Source organism: Ictidomys tridecemlineatus, chromosome 1 (assembly GCF_052094955.1).
Source record: "Ictidomys tridecemlineatus isolate mIctTri1 chromosome 1, mIctTri1.hap1, whole genome shotgun sequence".
Lineage (NCBI taxonomy): Eukaryota > Metazoa > Chordata > Mammalia > Rodentia > Sciuridae > Ictidomys > Ictidomys tridecemlineatus.
In genome coordinates, this window is record NC_135477.1 from 131,274,574 (window position 1) to 131,299,276 (window position 24,703).

A 24,703-nucleotide genomic window follows, 5' to 3' on the forward strand; every position below is an offset into this window, starting at 1 on the left:
GTCTCAGCCTCAAGAGCCACTGGGATTAGAGACATGCTCTACCGTGCCCTGCTCTCCTTGAGTCTATTTGATCAGGTTTCAAGACTTACTCATTTTTTTTGTAATATCTGAGAATAAAAAACAATATTGTATTATTTGTTGAAAAAATATCATTCAAGAAAAATTTAAACATGTATTTTTTAAAATAGACTCATATCAAATTTTAGCTAACCACCAAACATTTTGGGAATAAGGGCTGAATGCAGGAAAACATTTTTGTCACTTTCATGAAATGGGTGATATTATTGGGGGTGACGTGCAGGTTTTGCCAAGTTTACATCTGCAACCCCGGCAGTGTCTTATATTAGCTAGTTCCCAATAAAATTCAACACAGGCAATTCACAGTAACATGAGTCCTGTGTGTAGGGTTCTGGGACTAGACAGCCATCATCATCAAGTCTCATTAAAGAGGTGAATCATGGTGAAACTAGTTTAAAAATAACTTGTAGTTCAGCTGTATTTAGTATATTCATCAAGAGGACACATTGTCATGATAGAGGAATACGGGTCTGCTTGGAGGCAGACAGGAGTCATCTGGACTGGTTGATAATTGCACGTCATAGTGGAAAAGACAGAGCAGGTCTGGAGCTAGCAAAGGTGAAGGTGAAGTTGAAGGTCATATTTCCAACTATGTGCTTTTTATATAACCCAACTCTCTTTTATTTATATATACATAGTAGACATTTGTTATTAGCTGTGACTTGTCACTTTTTCAATTGATGACCTAAAAGATACTGCCTTTATGTTTATTTTATTTTTAAAGTACAAATAATTTCAAATAGCTGACTTAAAAATTGAGTGCAGCTAGAATGAGAGCAAGACATTGCAGACCTTTGATCACTTTCTCTCTCTTCTGATTTTTAAGCTGGACCATTAGTCACTAACACATACATGTGAGAGGGTAGGCTTTAATAATTTGACGTAGTTGATATTTTACAAATGTAGTTTAATAAATGCTGTAGGTGAAACAGGCAAGAATATCTTACCCTTTAATAATGCCGATAAATTCACACTAATTCCATTATTCAAATGACACTAGTGAATGAAACAGGAATATTGGGTGATTGGCCTGCATTTTCCTGTACCTTTCCAGGGAGCCCCTTACCCTTGGTAAATAGTAAATAAATTTCCTACTTGGCAGAGCGTCCTGTATCAGGCCCACACACTTTGAAGGTTGTATGGCTTGAAGACATCCATTTGGATTAACATTAAACCTGTGCTATTGGTCAATTCTTTCTCCTAAGTTTGGCTTCCAAGAAGCCTGTCGATATGGGAAGATATCATGGAGCTAATTCATGTGCCCTTATAAATTAATCAGAAAGTGTTATCTTTGTATTAAGGAACCAATTGGAATTCTGTATTAAGATTTTTTTAATACAGATCAGTTAGTCTCAAAACGTGCTCTAAACTACTTAACAAGAAGGAGACTGGAGCCCACAAGAATCCCGGATTGAACCATGCTATTCAGACTCCATACAAAGGCAGAGCCTCTTAAGTCACAGTCCTGAAACTTCAAACACAGGAGAGGGCTGAGAATGTGGATTAGGGGACAGTACAAGGATACCCAGAGACACTGTTTATTTCCCACAGTTTTAAAAAGAATCTGTGCTTTGATTAGAGAAGAAAATAACAATAGTATCCTTGCTGATACCATTAAGGACATGTGTGTGTGTTATTAATATTATGTGTGAAAAGAGTTCATTCTTCCACGCTGCTTAGTGTTTCACAAATACTCAACTTATAGCAAGAGAAAACTTGCTAATGAACGAGTCATGAGTAAGGGGGTAAAATGATGAATAACAACATGATTAATCTCCAAATTTACAAAGTAAAAATAAATAAATAAGTGAGTTAAGAGAAGAAGTATTGATGAAGATAGGGAGTAGAAGAGACAAAAATAGGAGGAAAAATAAACTGGGCCTGAGCTTCCCTCTCTCATCAAGTTCATGCACTTGGCATAATGTCCCTGAGTTCAGCCAGGCTCTCTTCTAGAACCTGAGGATGCAGAACTGAGCAAGATATACTGTGAGCGTCCCCATTCTTCAGGAGCATATTATTTAAGAGAGGAAGGATCCAAGGAGCTATATGTGTTTATATAGCTTATACACATAAGCCTATATGTACATATTATATATAGCAGTGAATATATGAGGCCTAATATAAATTAAACATTTGAGATCCTACATGAAAGTGATAACAATTACTTACTGTGAGTCAACATAAAGGTAAAAGAAAATAACAACGGGGAATATCAGAGGAAAGTATTTAAGATTGGGTGACCAAGAGGACCTTTAATGAGATGATATTTGTGGTGAAATCCAAATGACACACAGGATCCAACCACAAAAATACCTTAAGGACAAACTTTCCAAGCTCAGGAAGCCCAAAGGTGGGGACAAGCTTAGTATGCTTAAAATGCCAGGCAGAGGCTAGAGTGGTGGGACTGGAACATACCAGCATGAGACTGAGGGAAGAGGAGGACAGGGTGGAGACAGGGCAGATCACAGGAGCAGGCTTTACTCACCAGGGCAAAGAGCTGGACTTATTCTCTATTTACATTGGGAAATTCTCCTGAAAGACCTTCAATTATTAGAGTAGAATCAATGAATCATGCAGAGATATGCATAAAATAATATGTATATGATATATTTATTTAGTTATTTAAGAAGTAAGTTCAGTGATCTATGTTATTTCAAAAACATAAACATGATTTTATTCCAAATGATACAAATTCTCTGGAGTTTCAGTTTTTCTTGTAGGAATTTGTCCCACTATCCGTGAGTCTCTTTTTTCATAATATACTAACTCTCTCTTTTAGAATGTTCTGATGTGAACAAATCATGAACTATGGCATCCTGGATAATTCAGTCATTTTATGTAGACTGCTGCTATGGTGGCTGTGGCTTGAACAAAATGAGTTGGTATCCTGGCGCATCATTTCTAATAAGGCGTTACTGCATGTTCAGTGAAAGAAATAAGGAAGGAAGGAGGACAGCAGGGAATTCATGAAGGAAGAAAATCTTTCTGCCCAGAAATATTCTGCCATAATTGACAAGTTACCTGTATAAATGCATCTCAGTTCTGCTCACAGTGTGCCCTGGGGAATCTTTCAAGGTAGGAAGGCAGGTACACACTTCATGCAGCCTGACTTAGTGTGCATTAGGGAAAGAGGTGCTCGGGGTTATCTATAGCAGATGGATGAAATCCATTTGAACTGTATGAGTCCCAGCTGAAACCCAGACATTTTCATTTTAGAGAACAAAAAATGAATCTCAAGATTCCAATTCATTATGCTCATCTGTAAAATGGGGATAATGATACCTATTTTCAATTTGATGAAGCTCAAGAGAGATGTTTCCAAAGCAATGGTGCAAATTGAGTAAGTAATGAGTGAACAATAGCTGTTATAGTAAGTCAAATAACATAAATACTTAATTTTGCTTTCCCCCATCCTTATTAAAGTGATTATTTTTTGTAGTGTTAGGGACCAAATCCAGGGCCTTAGCATGCTAGGCAAGTGCTCTACCAATGAACTACATCCCTAGCTCTTAAAGTGATTCTTAGATGAAAAGACAAATAGGAGAAGTGTTTGCAGACACAGTAACCTTTCTTTAAATTCACTGCACATTGGCTAAGGAGCAAGTATAAGAGAAAAGACTGGTGATTATGAGCAACAATAGTTTCCTTCCCTTAGCACAAGCCCCATGTAAGCTCTTGAGCTTGTTAAGATAAATGTTTGTCTTATATAGTATATTAAAATATGAAAATTATTGATACTAGGAAAGTGTAGAGATAACTATATGAAACATAATTGCTTAATATTCTTAAGTTCAATATAATAAAAATGGCTTACCAGAAAAACATTATATATGTATATCTTAAAACTGATATCTTTAATATGAATTAGTTTTTAATAGCAAAATTGTTTCTAAAAAGATTTATTCATGAACTGTCTTCCTTTAAATGAATAAACAATTAATTCAGTAAATATTTTGATGCAATGCTCACACCAGTCAAGTCTGTATTTAAAGCTGAACAGACTGAGAAATGGGAAGCACTGGGAGAGGATCACAGAGTCCCAACATCTTTGCCCTAAATACTGAAGAGGCAATGTCAAAGCCTCTGGGATTCCAGTCTACTAACAAGGATGGAAAAATAAATTCCAATGCACTTTAAATAGAACAGAGTTGCTAGTGAAGGAAGGGTTAAAATTTTTATTTTACCCTCATCATTCAAGCTTATGAATTATACAATGTACCTTCTCAAACCAAGACTGGAGACATGTCTTCTAAAGTGTATGCAGCTTGTATCAAGTAGTTCCTGAGTGTGGAAGACAGGGAAGAACTCAGTGGGACAGAAAAGGAAGGAAGATATGAAAAAGAAAAGGAGTCATCAGCATGTTAGAATGTTATGAAACTAGGAGACAAATGAGAAGAGAAATGCATTTCCTTAGTACTATGATTTTAACATTTTATTTATCTCCTACTGAAATGACTCCTTTGAGAAATTGATGCCAGACCAGATAGAGCCATATTGGTGGGCATGGGAAGGAAAGAGAAATAAACTGGAGGGTAATTGTGGTGATGGAATGTTTAATAGATTAGACTTAGAAGCTTACTGGAGGTGGTGGCAAACCCTAAGGTCAGAGTGTTTATTTGCATTTATATACGAAGAAGTTTTTGCCCTGAGTTAATTTTGAGTAATTCAAGTTCAACTTTTTGATGTAAGCATCAAAACACAAGACTTGAGACAGATTCACATCTCTGTATGTGAAACATCTATAGATATTAAATGTCTTTAGTGTATATGCACACTCCTCTCACTCTAATAAAAGAAGAAAATGGGGTTTTGGAGAGAGTTTTTGGAATAAGAGTCTAGAAAGAACTAGGGAGGTAGAGGAGAACAGCTCCCTAGAAGAAGGTCCAGTGTCACTATAAGTTATTGTTCACAAACAAGCTCTCAATAAACATTTGTAAACTGGTTAACATTACAGATAAGAATGAGTATTATGGCGTCATTGTCATTGTTTTATATTTTTCTTTTTTCTGTTAGAAGTCCTTCTTTTCATAATAGGACCTTTGTAAATAATATTTTATCACTCTAAATTATCACTCTAATTAGGTTTTTCCCAAATCCTCCAGCACTGATCCTATAATGGCTGGGGTTGTGTGGTAAAGGAAAAGAAAAAATAAATAACCCTATCTAATAGTTAAACAAACTCAATAATCTCGTTTATGACAACATATGAGCATAATATATATTGGTTGAATTCGATTAAAAGAAAATACTGCATGGAGCAGAATCCCAAACACTGCTCAGACATTGGTCCTTCTGAGGTCAGAAAGGCAGAGGGAAATGGACAACTGGATGTCAAATTGAAGTTGACGCTAGAATGTCCTGGCAGGTCTGTGCCAGTGCCAGGTGGGTTGCTGATTGATGCAGATGCTGACTGTATCACCGCCTGGGGGCATGAATCATTGCTGGTGTCTCACATCATCCTCACCATCTGTCACCATAAATTTAGCAGCATGGCTGGCACCTGAACAAGGGTATGGGGCAGACAGAGGCAGGATCACGCTGGCATATTCACAGACTCTACTCTGGCTCTACTATTGCCACAGTTTGAAAATTGAAGGTCTAGGAGAATTCTCTGCCTTCAGTACAGTTAGAATACTCTATAGTATGTTTGAAGATGATCAGGATGCTAATAAGAGCGGGGGAGGAGAAAGGAAGGCAAGCAAGTCAGCAGCACTAAGGTCTGACCAAAAACAACAATAACAACAACAACAACAAAAACCCCTTTCTTTGTGCCTAAGGACATCATATTTTCCATTTACCCCTTACTAGCCATATTATAGACTATATGCCTTCAGTAATCAAGTATAAATGGAGATCAAATGGAAAAATCTCCAGATTACTTTCATATCTCTTAGAGATATCATTAGGGAATGGCACACTAGGTTCCTATGATTTGCAGGACAACAGGCACAGTGACAGAAAGCAAGTGGTGGCAGGAAAATAAAAGTAGCTTGGCCACATCATGCAAAATGTGTGGGAGGCTTCATTTCTCCATACACATGTCTTCAAGGCAAACATGGAGCTACAAATGTGTTGTAGGCTACTTGAGATTTGTCTTGGTATATTTTACTTTTATAAAGGCATTTTCTATTGTTGCGGAGGAGAAGAAAACAAGAGGGACAAAAAATTAAAAAAAAATATCGAGATGTAGGAGTAGGATCTTCTCTCCAGCACATGGTGGTTAGTCCCAGCTGCGGGCTCAACACTATAGCTTCTCATCTGAGCAATTCTGTCAGAAGGGAACCCCATCTTTTGGATCCTATCCCTATAAGAAGAAATTGCTTAGGGCTAATCTGAGAATGAAACCAATGTGGCTCAGTCACAGGGCTGTTATCTAGAGATGGCCTCCAGCCTTCTTATGCCTTCTTATTATAAATAAATTTATAATTATTCTTTCTAGTGAGCATTTATTCCCTTAGATGGATTATCGGTCTACACCTTTGGGTGTTTCGGTCCTGCATACAAACTTGGAATAATGGGCTCAACTCTTAAATACCAATATACTTCAGTATCAGCAAAGTAGCCTATACTGCCTGTACGGCTAACGTGACATAAACAGCCATGCAGTTATATGGTAGTGTTCATTAATGTGGACAGCTCTGTACTCAGCTGGCTGAGAAATGTAAAATGGCTATAGGAATTTTGAGCCTATTTCTCCAGGCTGAAGTGATAAGTGAGCAGGTAGAAAATTCCATCTCTTCTTAGATACAGTGCTACAGAGAAGGACCTAGCAAAGTGATAGAAGACTGCGATTAAACCTCAAGGAAGCTCTGAGTTAACATCAGCAGCCTTAGTGCCATTCAAAATGAACATTTGGCAGAAGCTGAATCATGGACCAAACATGCCTGTGGTTTCAGCTAGACATGTGCCATCCCATTATTTTCTACAGCACCATCCAGAAGCTGAGAAGTCATGGTGTAGCATGCAGAAGGTGCTTCCCCTCCCCATGCAACAGTTAGTTTAAACCTTAACTCTACAGCATGCAAACTTGAACTCCGGACAAGTTTGTTAATTATCTAGGGCCTCCAATTCCTTATCTGTTGAATGCACAATATAATACCAATATTCTGAGAACTGTGATGAAGATTAAACTTAAAAGGAAAATTCAAGTAAAGTGTGATATTGAGCAGACAAGAGGTGATCAATAAGATTTCTTTGAAGGTCGTTGAAATTATTATTGGGATGATGTTTAAATAGATCATCCATAGCTATCCACATAAAGTAATGCTAATGACATATAGCTTAATGTGCCTACACATACAGTGCTTCTGGTTACACTCACAGCGTGTTGCCCTTCCAACTTAAAGGCATTAAGGTAATATACATTACACAGATAGAAAAACACTCAACTTTACTACATCATTCCCTTTCATTTTCAGTCAGGGAATAATGCATTGCCTGAAAAAAAAATAATAGAAAATTTTAATGCAAAATTGTATGGCAGATTTTTAAATGCACCTATAGTAATTCTTTAGTATAGTATGTAAATGTGAAATTAAGTTCAAATGAGAATTCTGCATTTCCTTTGTTCTTCTAGTATATCTCCATCAATATACTAGAAAAGCTACTTCATCCTGTGGCTGCTGCCTCAGGACTCTCTGGAACTCACAATGTTTTAAGCTAGCCCTTTACATGTATTCTTCTGTAAATTTCTCTCATTTGTTTACATTAAAGAAAAGAGTAGAATATGATTTTTTTTTCTTCATTAACAAAAAATTATTATTTGGTATTAGATTTTCCCAAATGGCTATTATTACTGAGTGTTAATATATGTACTGTTTAGGAAAACAAAACCTTCAAAAGAGAACAGTCATGGTAATGTAGAAAAATAAAGCTATTAAAGGACGAGTTGTGCAGACCCAAGACAATACTAGAGCAGAGATCAATTCTGAATTGTTGGCCTTGTCAAGATGAACATTTTAATAACCAAAATGCCACTAATTTCTTTTTAATGAATTTGACATTAAGATTATATGTTATAGTCAAGGAGACTGCCATCATGTTTTCCTCAACATTAAGCAGTGCTATTTTTTGAAACCCTGAAAATATTCTCACTAAAAGAGGCTGTTAGCATGTAGGGAACCCATCACTAAGACAAATGCTCTGTGGCCTTGTCACCCTCTGTTCCAAATAGTAGCAACAATTAACCATAATCACTTTCACATTAGCTTTGATGCGAATTATTTTCTCATTAGGTGAAAAAAGAAAATCAAAGCACGATCTTTTGTGCACAAAGAGTAAAAAAATAGAATATGTATCTTGTTTGCTTTAGAAACTCTGGATAGACATGCACACAAATGCATACATCCAACCAACTGGGTGGATGGGGAGAGAGGCTGCGGGGCACAGATATTTTAAAATTTTGTTAGACTTTGGAAACATGCAAAGTACAGTTGAAATTTTTAAAATATATCTTCATGAGGTTTTTTTGCATGGGTATTCATTTTCTCTTACATTTCTTGAACATGATTATGTTTTCTATAAACTGGAAACCATCGATTCCGTACAAAGAATGATATATGAAATTATGGAAGCTATTTTTCTACGCATTTTTTAGACTTGTAAAATTAATTTTACATTCATAATTTTCCCAATTAGTGTTATAGCTTTGTGATATCTCCCAATTCATATGAAGAGCAGTTTCAGAATTGATCAGCGGTCACCTGATTCCCAAGCCTGATCCAAGATTGAGAGAGAATTCTTCTTTCAGATTCTAGATTACTGAATAAAGAAATTACTTATGTTGATCACTTACAAAGTCTTCAAAACATAATAATACAAACAACATGCCCACAGTTTCCTGTTAATTCTTTAGCCTGTGCATCAAGAATGTTTTGGTGAATATGACCATTAAAAGATACATTACACATGACTAAAAGGAAACCACAAAAACTTTTTCAGTGTTTTTGAAAAAGAATACTGTTATACCTGTGTTTTATTATAAATAAACAGGTTCTGTCATATTTCATCTTCTTGCCAGCAAATGAAGGACATTGTTTCATAAAGCTTCTAAAATGTACATGAATATTTAATTAAATCATATTTCCTTGAGAAAATAAAGTTCATTCGCATTTATAGCAGACAGTTGTGAGGAGTTCATAATTGTCATAAGACCAGGGTAGCCAGTACCGGTTGCTTGTGGAACAAAACTCCTCAATTTTAAAACTTTTTTTAAAAAATAAACATACAATCATAGGTGTTCATTTACTTTAAAAATTCTAAAGATGAAGAAAATTATTGTCTATATATTTAAGACCTTGTATAAATTACAAAACTCAAGTTTATGTTACAGAGTCCCTTCCCCATAGGAAGCATAAAGCACTTTTGTGGTACCTTTCACCAGTAAGTATCACATTGAAGTTGACAAACAAAATAAAAGTCAATATTGCATCTTTAAGCCCTAAGACAACATTCTTCTAAGCTGTCTCTTGTGATGAATGAGCTTCAAAAGTCATTTGATTGCCATGATTTAACTCAATCTCAAATAAAAATATAGAAAAGTAATACACATGTTGACTTCAGTAGAACTCTGAAATATCAGTGAACTGCAGACTCTTCTTGCTTGAGGTCCACAAATACTCATTGGAAGACCACCAAGAGTAGTTTCAGACCCTGGTAACAAAATAAAATTATAATAATAACAATAATAATAATAACAATAATAAAATAAAAATAACAACAACCAACAATGAGGTAAACTCCCCTTAAAAAAGGCAATATGTGTTGCCTGGACTGTCAGGAGAGAGTTCGATTATACCTGACACCCAAATGTTTTTCTAACCACAGTTCAGCCAGTTGCATCGTTGAAGCAAAAGTACTTGCCTTGGATCCTAAGCACATCTTATACTGCTTAGGGTCCAAGTTAGGATCACAATGAACTGGATGGAAAATGTGCACCACTCCCACTTCTTGACTTCTGAAGGGCCGTAAGCCAGATAGAATAACTTTGTTGTAGAGATCTACATCTTCCAGTCCCCAGCCTTGTATTGAGGTATCAAATCCACCTGCACCCAGAAGATCACTTTTGTAAATACAGGTGATTCCGTAGCCATAGTCTCTCCAAAATCCAGTCTTCTTTGAGAATACGAAATCATCATCAGTGGGAGGATTTCCCCTGTGGGTCACCTTTGGGTCATACTGGCTAAAGATGATGGGGTAGTATACCTGTTGTCCCTGAATTGTATTATCTCTGCATCTTTGGAGAAAGTCTCCTCTGAAGATCAAGTCAACATCACAAAATAGCAGCAAAGTGTCATTGTTGAATTGGGAAGAAGCCATTTCAAGACCAAGACCTCTGGAAAACTCTCCCTTCATAGGAAGCAGGGTCATTTCTGCTTGAGGGTACTTGCTCTGATATTCTTGTATCAGTTCAATATGGTTGTTAGAATCCTGGCCAGAATCCCGACTGAAAAGGATGATGACCAGCTTTACATTCTGCTTTGGGATCAGACACGTACTTTCAAAGTTCTGCATGAATCTCGAGAAAATATCAAACCTTCCAATGAGGGGAACGAGAATGTGTATTTTCTTCTCATTATGCCCTCCCATTTCTTTGGCCCCTTGAAGAGAAGACAGTATCTTTAAAGAATTAGATATAAAGGAGAAGGACTGAGTGTCACTGTTAATACTGTCCACAAGACTGCTGACATCTAGCTCCTCCGTTTCTCTGAAGAAAGGCTTACTGAACAACTGCTGAAGATAGGCGTGACGCCTCACGGGGACAGTCAGCTTCCTTCCTTTGTGCCTTTTGTATAAGAGGAGTAAATCCAAAATATACTCCACCCCATGCATGGGATCAACCCTGCGGTAGCCGTACTGAATTTCCTTGAAGTCAATGAGCCGCCCCCTACTTTTGGCATTCTCATTGATCATCTCCATCACCTGTAGGACAGTGTCATCTAATGCTGTTCTTAAGATGCTACTAATGCTCTGTCGAGGAGGCTGGTTCTCAGCAGCTGAGTAAAGGAGCTTCCCGGTCAGGAACTCCCATTCTATCACTTCATTCCTTTCCCGAGGCTGGAAGTGGTTGAAAGAAGGCATCACGCCCAGCTGCTGGTCCTCTTTGCTCACTTCACTGTTACTGAGCTTGCTCATCAGAGCACTCTCCCTGTGGAGCTGGATGGTGCGGTAACGAAGTTCAGATATTTTGCGGCTGAGCATGTAGTTATGCAGCCTGTACTGGTATGCAGGCTTTTTGTTGGGATGAAGGGTTATAGCTGCATGGATTTTGCTGTTGTGAAGGTCTTGGATATAACCTTTTCGATTGTGTTCATAGTTTTCGTGGAACAGTTGTTGCATCTGAAAAGTAATAGGAAAGAAGAATGTTAGACTGTTTTAATAAGAAAACTGCCATTAAACATAAACATTAAAATATCTAATAAAATGTATTTATATGACATTTCATAAAAGGGGGTTTGTAAATTTCATGTTTAAAATAAATTAAAAGTTTTATTTTTTAATTGACAAAGCTGCGTTTATTTATCATGTACAATATGATGATTTTTTTTATGTTAAAATGTTGGGGGGGGTTATAGATGGACAAAATATCTTTATTTGTTTGTTTGCTTGTTTATTTTTGTGTGGTGCTTAGGATAGAACCCAGTGCCTCACATATGCTAGGCAAGTGCTCTACCACTGAGCCACAACTGCAGCCGCCAATATGATGTTTTACAATATATTGGCATTGTAAGATGAGCAAATCCAATTAATTAATTAACATATTTATTGCCACACATAGTCATTGTTCTTGCAGTAAGGACACTTCTACTTTCTCTGCGTTTTTTAAGAATACAATATACTATTATTAACTATAGTCACTAGATTGTACAACAGAGTTACTGAATTTATTTCTAAGTGAAATTATTTGTTCTTTGGCCAGATCTCCTTAACCCTCCCACAACCACCCCAGCCCCTAGTAACCACCATTTTACTACCTACTTCTATGGGGTCAACATTTTTCATTTTCACATAAGTAACATCATAAGGGTTAAATTTATAGGATAATATATAACAAACTAACCCCAGCTATGTATTTTGAAATAAGGAATCTCTGCTTCCCTATTCATTTTAAAGCCAACCAAAGTACAAAAAAAGAAAAGAACTGAATACTTCCACATAACAGAGCACTGAGAAGGAAAGAGGCATAATGAGTATCATATGAATTTTGCAAAATAAAGGGTTCACTGTGAAAAATAAAACTGATGACTTATTGCTTGGAATGGCAACAATAGGCTGTTTTCCAATAAGACCCAAATTTCATTTAGCATTCTGATATACCATCTTTACAGAGTAAATTACTGATAATGTAGAACAGAAACTATACCAATTAACACTATTTATCTAAAATAGTATATCCAGATGAGACATGCTTGACACCCTTATGTCACAAAGGCTTTCTATTTGTCCAGACCAAATTTACTATCTTAAATACAAAAGTGGAAAAAAAAACTACATATATAAAAGATAAGTACTCAAACTGCCAGCTGACTTTTCCTCCTCCACCAGGTAATCAAGAAATCTCTTTTAATGGAGATTTCTTAACCCTTTAACCCTAACCCCTTCAAGTCAAATACCAAGAGGAAGAGGAAGGGAAGGAGGAGGACAAGGAGGAGGAACAAAAGGAAGAAGAAGAGGAGAAATTTATGTCTGCAAATAAATTGATGAATAAACAAAAAATACTACAAACTTAAGAATACACATCATCATCAGGTAAAAATTATAGACCAATAACATAATTCAAAATAAAGTAAATTAATGAAAATAGAGTGTTGTAGAGTGTTGCCTAGGAGGACCCAAGGCAGCAAATTAATGACTCATGGTGTTATGTTTAAAATGGAGTTCAAGTTTACCAAAAAGTTAATAAAAATATAACCTCTCAAAAAAACAAAAAAAAATAATAGAAAATGACTTTAAGAAAATAAAAGTATGCTGTTAAAGCTAAGGAGAGAAATGGAGGAAAAATAAAATTATTGAAGTCATAGTATAAGAAGTATAAAAATAATTGTAGAAAAGAGAAAACATAAGAAAATTTAGGAAAGTAACAGAAATATAAAATAGAAATTAAAAGTTTGGGTGCCTGTGTGTATCCACATGCATATACCTGTATTTAGTACATATGGATAATTAAGAAAATGAAAAATTTGGTGTGTAAAATGAGACACATTTTCCTTAAAACTAAGAAAGGTGTATATCTTGTGCAACCAGGGCAAGAGGGGCATAAAAGCAAAATAAATAAAACTCTATTTGGCTGTAAATAGGAAAATAGTGACTCTTGCCACACACTCCATAGCAATACTCAATGGTGAAAAACTGTACAGTGACACCTATGGAGACTCCAAGGCAACAAATTAATGATTCACAATTCTATGTTCAATTAAACTAGACTTCAATTTCATGCCAGAAAAGCTAGAATTCAAGTTGTATTGAAAAGCAAACGAAGAAACCAAGAACAACAATAAAAACAGCTCCCAAAGTAAGAATTTGTGACAGACAAATTTGTGTTGATAAATTCTCAGACACTTCTCCTACTGAAAGTCTGGGTCTGTGTCCACTTTCCTTAAATTTAGGTGCCTCTGTGACTGCTTTAACAAATAGAAATGAGACTGTGCCCATTTCAGGATTAGTAGCTTCTGTTTCTTATCATTTTAAACTCTCATTCTCATTCTGCAGAAGCCAGATGCTAAGTCTGAGTTAGTTTCCATGGTGTACTGGCTAGGGCTTTCAGAAAAAATGTGGTGATGTGGCTGTATCACTATAGTCTGCTGATTTCAGTTCTTTTGGATAAATACTAAGGATTGTGATAGCTGGGTCATAAGATGGTTTCTTTCTGATAGTGATACATGACTACTAATGTTTATAGCAGCACAATCCACAATTACCAAGTTGTGAAAGCAGCCTAGACACTCATCAAAAGACAAATTGGTATAGAAAATGTGAAATATATACACAATGGAGTTCTACATAGCAATAAAGAAGAGTAAAATTATGTAATTTGCTGGTAAAATGGGTGGACCTATAGAACACCATGCTAAATGCAATAGCCAGATTCAGAAAGTCAAGGATCAATGGTTGTCTTATGTATGGAAGCAGTAGAAAACAACATTTAAAAAGAGAGATCTTCAGAAAATAAGAGGGAGATTTGTAGAGATGGGGGACCAAGGAGAAAGGAGGAGGGACAGGAAGGGGAAAGAACTGGGGAATGAAGTTGACCAAATATTAAACTAGGTGCATATGTCACTGTGTGTTCCAATTTCATATATAACTATAATGCATCAATCAATAAATTAATTAATTAATTAAAAGTAGACCAGTAGAGTAGAGAAAGGGGATGAAGGAGAGAGAGAGGTGGAGGGAAGGGAAGTACTGTGGATTGAAATGGAGAAAACTATGTTATATGCATTTAGAACGTTACTATTATGTAAAACTATCATGCATTAGGAATTTAAATAAAGTGATGACGGCAAAATCCTTGTACAAATCCCAGAGACAAGGAAGAAGTTGTCAGTATTTCTCTTTAACACATTAAAGAATTCCTTTCTATTTGTAGTTTGCTAAGAGTATTTTTTTTTTGTTTGGCCGTGCTGGAGATTAAATTCAGGGCTTTGTGCTTGCCAGATAAGAACTCTACCATTGAGCTACAACTCCAGTCTTTACTGTTTTATTTTCTAGTATTTTAGTACTATCATTGTATTTCTTAAATAAAACCAACTTAATTTGGTATATTGCAATTTTTATATATGACTGGGAAATATTCATTGGAATTTATTGTGATACTAATCCTCTCCAATTTGATTTACAGATTCAATACAATTCCAATGCAAAAGTCTGTGTTGTTTTAAGTTTATTTTGTTGATATTGAAAAGTTGATTCTAAAACATATATAGAAATAAAATTGGCCAAGATTATTAAAGAAATCTTAAAGAAGGTACACTATTGATATAAAGTTACAGAAATTCAGACAGTATGATATTGGTACAAGGATAAACAAGCAGAACAATGCAACAAAATACACAGTTCATAAACAGACATACATGTGATTTTACTTATTACAAATATCACAGTGAAAAGTGAAGAAAATATAGTATTTTAAGTAATACCCTCTAGGTCATATGGAGATATATATATATATATATATATATATATATATTTTACATATATATATGTAAAAACTCAACCTGTACATCCCACAATGGATGGATTTGTTTATACAAATCCTTGCTGAGGACTGCTTTGGGTATTCTGGGCCTCTTATCTTTCCAAATTAATGTCATGACTGCTTTTTCTATTTCTATGAAGAATGTCATTGAAATATTAATAGGAATTCCATTAAACCTGTATTGTACTTTTGGTAGTATAGCCATTTTGACAATATTAATTCTGCCTATCCAAGAGCATGAGTGATCTTTCCATCTTCTAAGAATTTTTTCAATTTATTTCTTTAGTGTTATATATTTTTTATTGTAGAGGACTTTCACCTGTTTTGTAAGATTGATTGTGAATTATAGTTTTTTTTTTTTAAGCTATCGTGAATGGGATAGTTTTCCTAATTTCTCTTTAAGCTGATTCATCATTGGTATAATAGGAACACAATTGATTCTTGGGTATTAATTTTATATCCTGCTAATTTGCTAATTTATTTATGAATTCTAGAAGCTTTCTGATAGAGTTTTTGGGTCTTCTAAATATAGAAATTGTGTCATCAGTGAATAGGGATAGTTTGAGCTTTTCTTCTCCTATCAGATCCCTTTAATTTCCTTCCTTTCTCTGATTGCTCTGGCTAGAGTTTCAAGAACTATGTTAAATAGAAATGGTGAAAGAGGGTATTCCTGTCTTGTTCAATTTTTTCTCCATTTAGAATGATATTGGAGTTGGATTTAGCATATATAGCCTTTTCAATGATGAGGTATGTTTCTACTATTCCTAGTTTTTCTAATGTTTTGAGTGTAAATAGATGCTGAATTTTTTCAAATGTTGTTCTGCATCTTTGACATGATCATGAGTTTCTTTTCTTTAAGTGTACCGATGTGAAACTCCATATCATATACAACAAGGAGAATGGGATCCTAATTATAGTTAGTTATACTCCATATATTGATAATCTGTCAAAATATAATCTAGTATCATGTATTACTGAAAAGAACAAATTTAAAAAAGAATATTCTTCTATAGAGTCAAGTTTATTAAGTTTCTCATTTACAGATTCTGCTTCTGGCTTTGTACACTCACTGTGAAAGACAAAGCTGTATAGAATGATCGCTGTGTGGTCTAATAGAAATGCAAAGTTTTGCATTTTACTTCAGATTTATGATCCATTTGAGTTCTTTTTTAAAAGTGGTTTGTGTCTAATTCATTTCTTTGCACATGAATGTCAAGGTATTCATACATTCATTTAAAAGACTATATTTTCTCCACTGAAATTCTTTGTATCTCCTATGAATAAAGTTATGTTTCAGCTCATTGCTAGGTTTTCAGTTTTGTTCCACTGACCTGTTTGTATACTCTTTGACAAATAGCTCACTCTGTTGATTACTATACTTTATAGTAAATCTTAAAATAAAAAAGTGTGAAACGTTAAAAGAAGTTTCCAAAAGTTAACACATGAAAATACCTATATGATTTTAGAGTAGGTAAAGATTTCTTAAATAGGATTCAAGGTACTAACAATCAAAAGAGATCGATAGATAGATAGCACTAGGTTAAAATTAAGAAGTCTTTTCCTTAAGAACACCACAAAAAATTGATAAAAGATCAACTATAGAGATGGAGTTTTAATAGATTGTATAAAAAATGCTAATATTCAGAACATATAATGAAGTTGTATAAATCAGTAAGAGAAAAAGACAAACCCAGCTGAAAATAAAGTAAAAACATTAAAAGGGAGTTTATAAATATCCCATAAACATATAAAAACATTCTTTAATTCATCATCAAGGTAATGCAATTTAAAATCATGATGTGATAACATTATGAACCCATTAAGAATGGCTAAAATTAAATAGATTAATAATACCATGCATTGTCAAGGTTGTAGAAGATTTGAAAACCTGATAAGTTGCTGGAAGAATAAAACTTAGTCCAAACACTTGGAAAAGCCAAATTAACCAAAGTGGATATACACATTCCCTTTGACCCTGTACTCTCAGATATGTCAAACAAACACAAACACACACACACACACACACACACACACACACACCCCTAAAAACAAAATTTACAGAGCTACATTATTCATAATGACTCCAAACTGAAAACAATCCAAAGGTACAATGAACAAAAACAGATAATTAAGTATAATATATTCATATAATGGAAAATAACATATCAATTGAAATACATGAAATAATACTTCCAAAACATGGATAAATCTCAAAAAAAAATGTAAAAAGGGTTTGGGTGCATATCTCAGTGGGCAGGATCCTGGGCTCAATCCCCAGCAACACACATATACACACTACATGCAATTTAAAAGAAGTCAGTAATAAAAGAAAACTTTTTTGCAGAATTCTTTTTAAATGAAAATCAGAAACAATTAAAGCTAACCTATGCTGTTAGCTATTAGAATAGTGATAAAAAAATCAAGCAGTGAGTACGTTCTAGAGTGCTGAGTAGTGTTTTATTACATGATTATATGTGTGAATTTGATCCCTGAACATTCATTGATCTGTGACTTAGTGTGTGCTTGTTTATTCTCTTTCAATTAATAAAAGACACTTTAAAGGCATTCACATGCTTGTATGCATGATTTTCTGAAATATTCATGTACAAAATTGTGTGTGGATATATGGATGAAGAGGGGGGGGAGAGAGAGAGAGAGAGAGAGAGAGAGAGAGAGAGAGAGAGAGAGAGAGAGAGAGAGAGAGAGAGAGAGAGAAATATAAAAGAAGTTTTCCTAAAAAAGGTGACCTAGAAGGGTGTGAACTAATAACTTGGCAGATCCTTTACCTCCAGTATTTTATCCAGTTCTTTTTCTAAACTCAGACAAATTTTTACATCAATATCATTTGACTTTGAAGAATATAACAGTGGATATTTTGAGAAGGATTTTGGACTTGATTCAAGATGAAGTAGTTTGGTTAGATCCAATATATTTTTTTTTTCTGAAAACCCATGCTAATTTGTATGTGACACTCTTTGGTCAATGCTAAATAAAATTAAATCCACAATCCATAATCTGCAGTGGGGTGCTATACCTCCATTTATGCAGTATTATTATTTGCCCCTGAAATTGCTTTGGTATTTTTCTTTCAGTAATTTTTTATGGATTTTTTTCTTTGTATAAAAAAAGACAAAACAATTTTTGATCACATATAGACCACTAATTATAACATCTCTAAAAGGTATAAACAATCTGAAACTATTCTTTCTTATGGTGTGTTTTATATGCCTAAGCTGAGAGAATATGCTAATTTGAGAAACATTGCTCAGAGGTGACCTGCTAAATTTAGTGATAAATTCACTCCTTTATCCAACTCCTTTAGTGATATCAAAGAGAGTAAAGCTGTATGATTTGATAAAGGTGACACTTTACTATAGAACAAATAATATCTTAACATTGAAATGTGTAATTAACATATCACTTTGACCCAAATTGTCTATAAAGTGCTATTATTTAAATGAATTTATTTGAAGAAATATAATAAGTAGTGACAGTGATGGGGAGAACCCTTAAAGGCAGCACATTTATACACACTCCAGGCAACAGAGTAATGATAAGAGACTCTTGAATTTATGTCACACTTTCCATTGAGAAGCACAGAACTCATCCACATATTCTAGTTTACGTAGTTTATGGATAGGGAGGAGCACTCTAAACAGGAGAGACAGGTGAAGGTCTGAGAGCTAGGCTATGATTGAATCAGCAGGTCTGAATTTGAATACTGGCTCCATCATTTCTAAGCCATTTCTTAGCCAGTCTGTTTAAATCTGTCTCCTTTTCTATAAAATAGGAAAATGTCAACTACCTCAATGGTTATTCAAATGTCATTAAATAAGATAAAATAACATAAGGTGCTTAATCTTGTATCCCTCACATAGAAAACATACAGTAAACGATAGATATGTATAAATAATGTTTCAGGAGTATGACAGCCTTTTCCTGAGATTTCAGCTAGGATTCATTGAAGAATGAGAGTTGCACTCTTAAGTGTCCTTTCTTCACCTTTCTGTATTTCTGGGGATGCTTGGGAGCAATTATAAATTTGGTCACATGCTCTCAGTGCCTCCATGCCATTAACACAGGGTTGTGTAATTTAATCAAGAGTCTACTGGTAATGAGATTACTAAAACCAGAATTCTTGTGATTGTCAGTTTTGCAACTTATCACAATATATGCTTTTTAAGAAAAGTGTAAAACTTACTTTTAACATTACACTGGCTGGTCTGAAATAATTCAGAACCTCTAATTTAAGTTGGTTTCCCCTCCTTTAAAGAATTATCAGTTGATTTCATGGCTCTTCTTAAGCCTTATGCTAAAAAATGAAAATCACTTCACAATCACAAAATTATGGCAGCAATTAACACCAATGTGTTCTGGCTGACCCTGGAGCTTTGTGTGCCATTCATAATCTCACCCTCTGAGAATAATATGTATTTAAGAAACTACAGAAAAATCTATTATAAAAAAAAGCAGAAGGATAATAGCTACCAAGAAATAGTTAGATGTTAAATTAATATTGTTACTCTTTTACCATTAAACTTCCTTTATTGCCTTGGATTTATTAATAATGAAAATATGGCATGGGTAATTAATGGAGTGGTTTTAGCCTCATAAATTAGAAGTTTTGAAATCTTTTTAAAATACAGTGAAGATTTGGTTTGCAAACAGGCATAGTGCAACTTCTGGAGTAATATAACATTTGTAATATTAAATTGTGAGAATGGTTGCATAATTGTATAAATTTATTAGATTCCATTAAACTGTATACTTGCAAAGGGAGAACTTATGGAATATAAATGATACTGTGATAAATTTATTTAAAAACAATAGGGAGTGTCCAAAATAAAATATAGCCAAACCCAGCTTTAAAAATGCAGATTGGAATCATATTAGTCACCAAAATAGTGTAGGATTTCCAAAATCTGTCGAGGTTGAGCAGGATCATTCTGCTCAGTCTGGAAGCAAGTGGGAACAAAAGGCCAAGCAGAGCAATGTCAGTGGCAAAAGATTTCACAGTCAGTAGATTTCAGAAAGTACCAGGAAATACACAGTCAGAAAATGTGGAACACAAAACCTGCACTAGGTTTATCACTATGGGTGCAGGAGCTCAGGTGAGCCAGGCTGCTTCAATCAGTCCCTGATGGCAATGTTTGTTTCAGAGAGGCAGAGGGACAGAAAGAATTAAGCACTTACACCATTTTTTTTTTTCATGAGGCAGGTTTAATCTTCGGCAGCAAAGAAAATCAATGCCTTTTCTTTTTGGAAATCAGCAAGCCTAGAACCATAACAAACACCCCCGCCAAAATAAATCTATGGTGAATGCTTGTCCAGGAAAAATTATTTTTCACTGAGATGAGTCATTTTTCTAAAAAAGAAAAATAGTATAGCAGATGCAAAGTCTCAATAAGAAAAAAAGATTAGATGAAAAACTATCACCTCCCGCCAAAAATGAAAAACAAAACAGAAAAAGAAGGCATGGAACCAAGAAACTCTTTTTAATTGAAGCAACTGTTTTTAACAAACATAAAAAAGTTCCTCTGTCTTCAAAAATAACAAAGCAGAAAGATAAGATGTTATCGATGTGATGGTCAGATGAAATGTCAGCCCACAGAAGTTAGAAATAAAAAGGAAAAAAAAAACATGAACTATCACAGACTTAAAAATAAAATCAGAAGGAAAAAAGTAAGTATGGTGAAACACTCTCAGTAAGGATAGAATGGAGATAAATTCAGAAAGCTAAGAAAAATTAAATAGATATAAAGAGTTATGATTGATTACAGACATATTATAAAAGGAGGTAATCTGATAGGCTGAGAAGGGCAATAAAAATATCCTAGAGTGACAACACCACAAAAATGGCAAGGGGAGACTCATTTAAAGATACAATTTAAGGAGATGTTCTTAAAATGAAATCAAAGTATGCTATCTAAGTGTTAAATGCACATACTGTGTGCTAATGAAATTGACCCTGAAGGTTCAGTAAAAGAATAAAACCTTTTTCTTAGATATACAAAAGATTCAAGTCAACTTCTAAGTAAAAATGACAGATTTAGCAGTAATTTTCACATTTACAATTTTTTGAACTAAACAAGAACAATAATAAAGTGATTATTTAAAGGTATATACATAAGAGAAAGAAGAAGTGGAGAGCACTATAATGTAATTGCAGAAGCTGATGGCCCACAGATAAAAATTGATATAGAAGGTTATAGAACACGTTCACACAGGAGCTTGGCTTTGCTACACACTCTTGTAATCCCAGATACTCAGGAGGCTGAGGCAGGAGGATTACAAATTCCAAACCAGTCTCAGCAATTTTGGAAGATCCTGTTCAATCCCCAGTACTGAAGGGAAAAAAAGGAAAGAAAACAAACAAACAAACTATAAAACAAAACCCATTGAATAACATTGTAGTAGTGGGCAAAACCAAGAATCAACTTTAATTGAACCTTAGAAAACCCTAGAGAAATCCGTAAAAATGGGTGAAAGCAGATAGGGTTAAAATAGTCAGATTGTGATACCCAACAATTGCCCCACAATGGGCCAAAAAAAAAAAAAAATAATAACAAACCCATATATTTTCTACAATCTCTGGGTAAGGAATAACCTTGTGATAGAATATGAAAGTCATTCACTTTTTTTCAAAGGGCGGGGAGTTCCCAGGAATTGAACTAGGGGCACTCAACTACTGAGCCGCATACCTGATCCTATTTGTATTTTATTTAGAAACAGGGTCTCACTGAGTTGATTAGTGTCTCACTGTTGCTGAGGCTGGCTTTGAATTTACAATCCTCTAGCCTCCTGAGCTGCTGGGATTACAGGTGTACACCCCTGTGCCCAGGGAAACTCATTCAGTTTTTCAGAGATTCTAATCAGATTTTTCATCCATTATGCCTAACCCTAAACAAATTATCAAGAATAGTACTCATCCGTGTAGGAGCAGAGACTTCAGGGACAAGAAAATAAGAAAAATATATTTTAAAAATTAATATCTTCTGAAAGATGAGAAAAGATATTAAAAATGGGACATAAGATAATAATGATCTCTATCTCTATCCATTCTGGCCTATGATCATTATCTAAACACATAAACAAATTACACACACAAATATAGAAAAGTATAATATAAAGCCCACAGAAATTAAAATATAATAATAGAAATTTGAAAATTTGGAAAAGGATCTAGAAAATAAAGTTAAATGAAATATTTCTTAGAAAGTTAAGCAAAAAGAAAAAACAAAGGTTGAGAATTCCTCCAGGAACCCTAGCACACAAATAATAATAGTTCCACAAAAAGTGAACTGAGAAACAGAGGAAAAGTTATCAACAATATAATTCAAGAAAATTTCTCCCAAATGCAACAAATGAAGAATTTAAGTTTCCAAATTTGAAAAGCTTATTACTCTAAATCATTAAACTCATAGGAACTTTATCACTGTGAAATTTTAGCCCCCCAAGGCAGACTCCTGGGAGGGGAGTGAGAAAAGGCTCAGGAAGATGAATGTCTGTAGACTTCTCAATGCAAATGGCAAGTAAGAGAGCAAAGAAATAATCATTTCAAAATAGGATGGAAATGGTTTCCAACTTAAGACTTCTACATTTAACTAAGATATCAATAAAGTGTTGGGGGCAATAAGGTCATGTTTTTACCTCAAAGAATTATCTCTCAAGCACATTTTTTTTTCAAAACACTATTAACAAGTCTGTTTTAACAAACTAAGAGAAAAACAAAAAAGAACGACAAAGGTATAAACAAGAACATAAAAGACAATCAATCCATACTAGAGCATGTCAGAAGGCTTAACAAGAGGATCCTTCAGGAAATGGAATTGATGGAAATCTAATGATCCTGTGAAGAAATTTGTAAAGCTATTAAACAATAGATACATATTGAAATAAAATTATTATTTTCCCCATAATACGAGGGTAAAGGGCAAGATACACATGTATGATTGAAGGTGGAAGAAAATTAGAAGTTTTAGTCAATAAAAAATGACTGGAGTGAGATGAAACCTTAGTTTTGATTTTCATTTCTCTAATTGATAGCAATGATAAACATTTTTTCATATATTTGTTGACTGATTATATATCATCTTCTGAGAAGTGTCTGTTCATGTCCTTGGCCCGTTTATTGATTTTTTTTTTTTTTTGGTGCTTAGCTTTTTGAGTTCTTCATATACCCTAGAGATTAGTGCTCTATCTAATGTGTGAGGGGTAAAAGTTTGCTCCTAAGATGTAGGATCTCTAGTCACCTCACAGATTGTTTCTTTTGCCAAGGAGAAACTTTTTAGTTTGAGTACATCCCATTTATTGATTCTTGATTTTAATTTTTGCTCCAAAGGAGTCTTATTAGAGAAGTTGAGGCCTAATCCCACATGATAGAGATTAGGGCCTACTTTTTCTTCTATTAGACACAGGGTCTCTGGTTTTATTTCTAGGTCCTTGGTCTGTTTTGAGTTAAGTTTTGTGCATGGTGAGAGTTGGGGGTTTAATTCCATTTTGTTGCATATGGATTTCCAGTTTTCCCAGCACCATGTGTTTAAGAGGCTATCTTTTCTCCAATGCATATTTTTGGCAACTTTGTCTAATATAAGATAATTGAGATTTCATCTCAGTCCAGTCAGAATGGCAGCTATTATGCATACAAACAACAATAAGTGTTGGTGAGGATATGGGGAAAATGGTACACTCATACACTGTTGGTGGAACTGCAAATTGGTTGCAGCCAATATGGAAAGCACTATGGAGATTTCTTGGAAAATTGGGAATGGGACCACCATTTGACCTAGCTACCCTCTCCTCAGTCTATAACCAAAGGACTTAAAAGTAGCATACCACAGGACACAGCCACATCAATGTTTATAGCAGCACAATTCACTATAGCTGAACTGTGGAACCAACATAGATGCCCTTCAGTGGATGAATGGATAAAAAAAAAATGTGGCATATACACAATGGGATATTACTCAGCAATAAAAGACAACAAAAGCATGGCAGTTACAGGTAAACTTATGGAGTTAGAGAAGATAATGCTAAGTGATGTTAGCCAATCCCCAAAAAAACAAGTGCCGAATGTTTTCTCTGATATAAGGAGGCTGATTCATAGCAGGGTTGGGAGGGGAAGCATGGGAGGAACAGATGAACTCTAGATAGTGCAGAGGGGTGGGAAGGGAAGGGAGGGAGCAAGGGGTTAGAAATGATGGTGGAATGTGATGGACATTATTATCCAAAGTACATGTATGAAGACACAAATTTTTGTGAATATACTTTGTATATGACTAGAGATATGAAAAACTATGCTCTACATGTGTAATAAGAATTATAATATATTCCACTATCATATATAAATAAAAAAATTAACTAAAAAATAGAAAATGACTAAAAATTGAAAGGCAAGAAATACCCAAGACAAGGAAGTTCCTTGGAAAATTG

At 34.6% G+C, this 24,703-nt stretch overlaps 1 protein-coding gene across 1 annotated transcript in view; it reads right to left on the reverse strand.

The window, feature by feature from the left end:
• Positions 1-9,010: 9,010 nt before the first annotated feature.
• Positions 9,011-24,703, reverse strand: part of Chsy3 (chondroitin sulfate synthase 3) — a 253,377-nt gene continuing 237,684 nt past the window's right edge. The window contains exon 3 of the mRNA XM_021725670.3: positions 9,011-11,415. Coding sequence (XP_021581345.3) covers positions 9,853-11,415 — 1,563 coding nt within the window. The 3' untranslated portion in view covers positions 9,011-9,852. The remainder of the gene's footprint in view (positions 11,416-24,703) is intronic.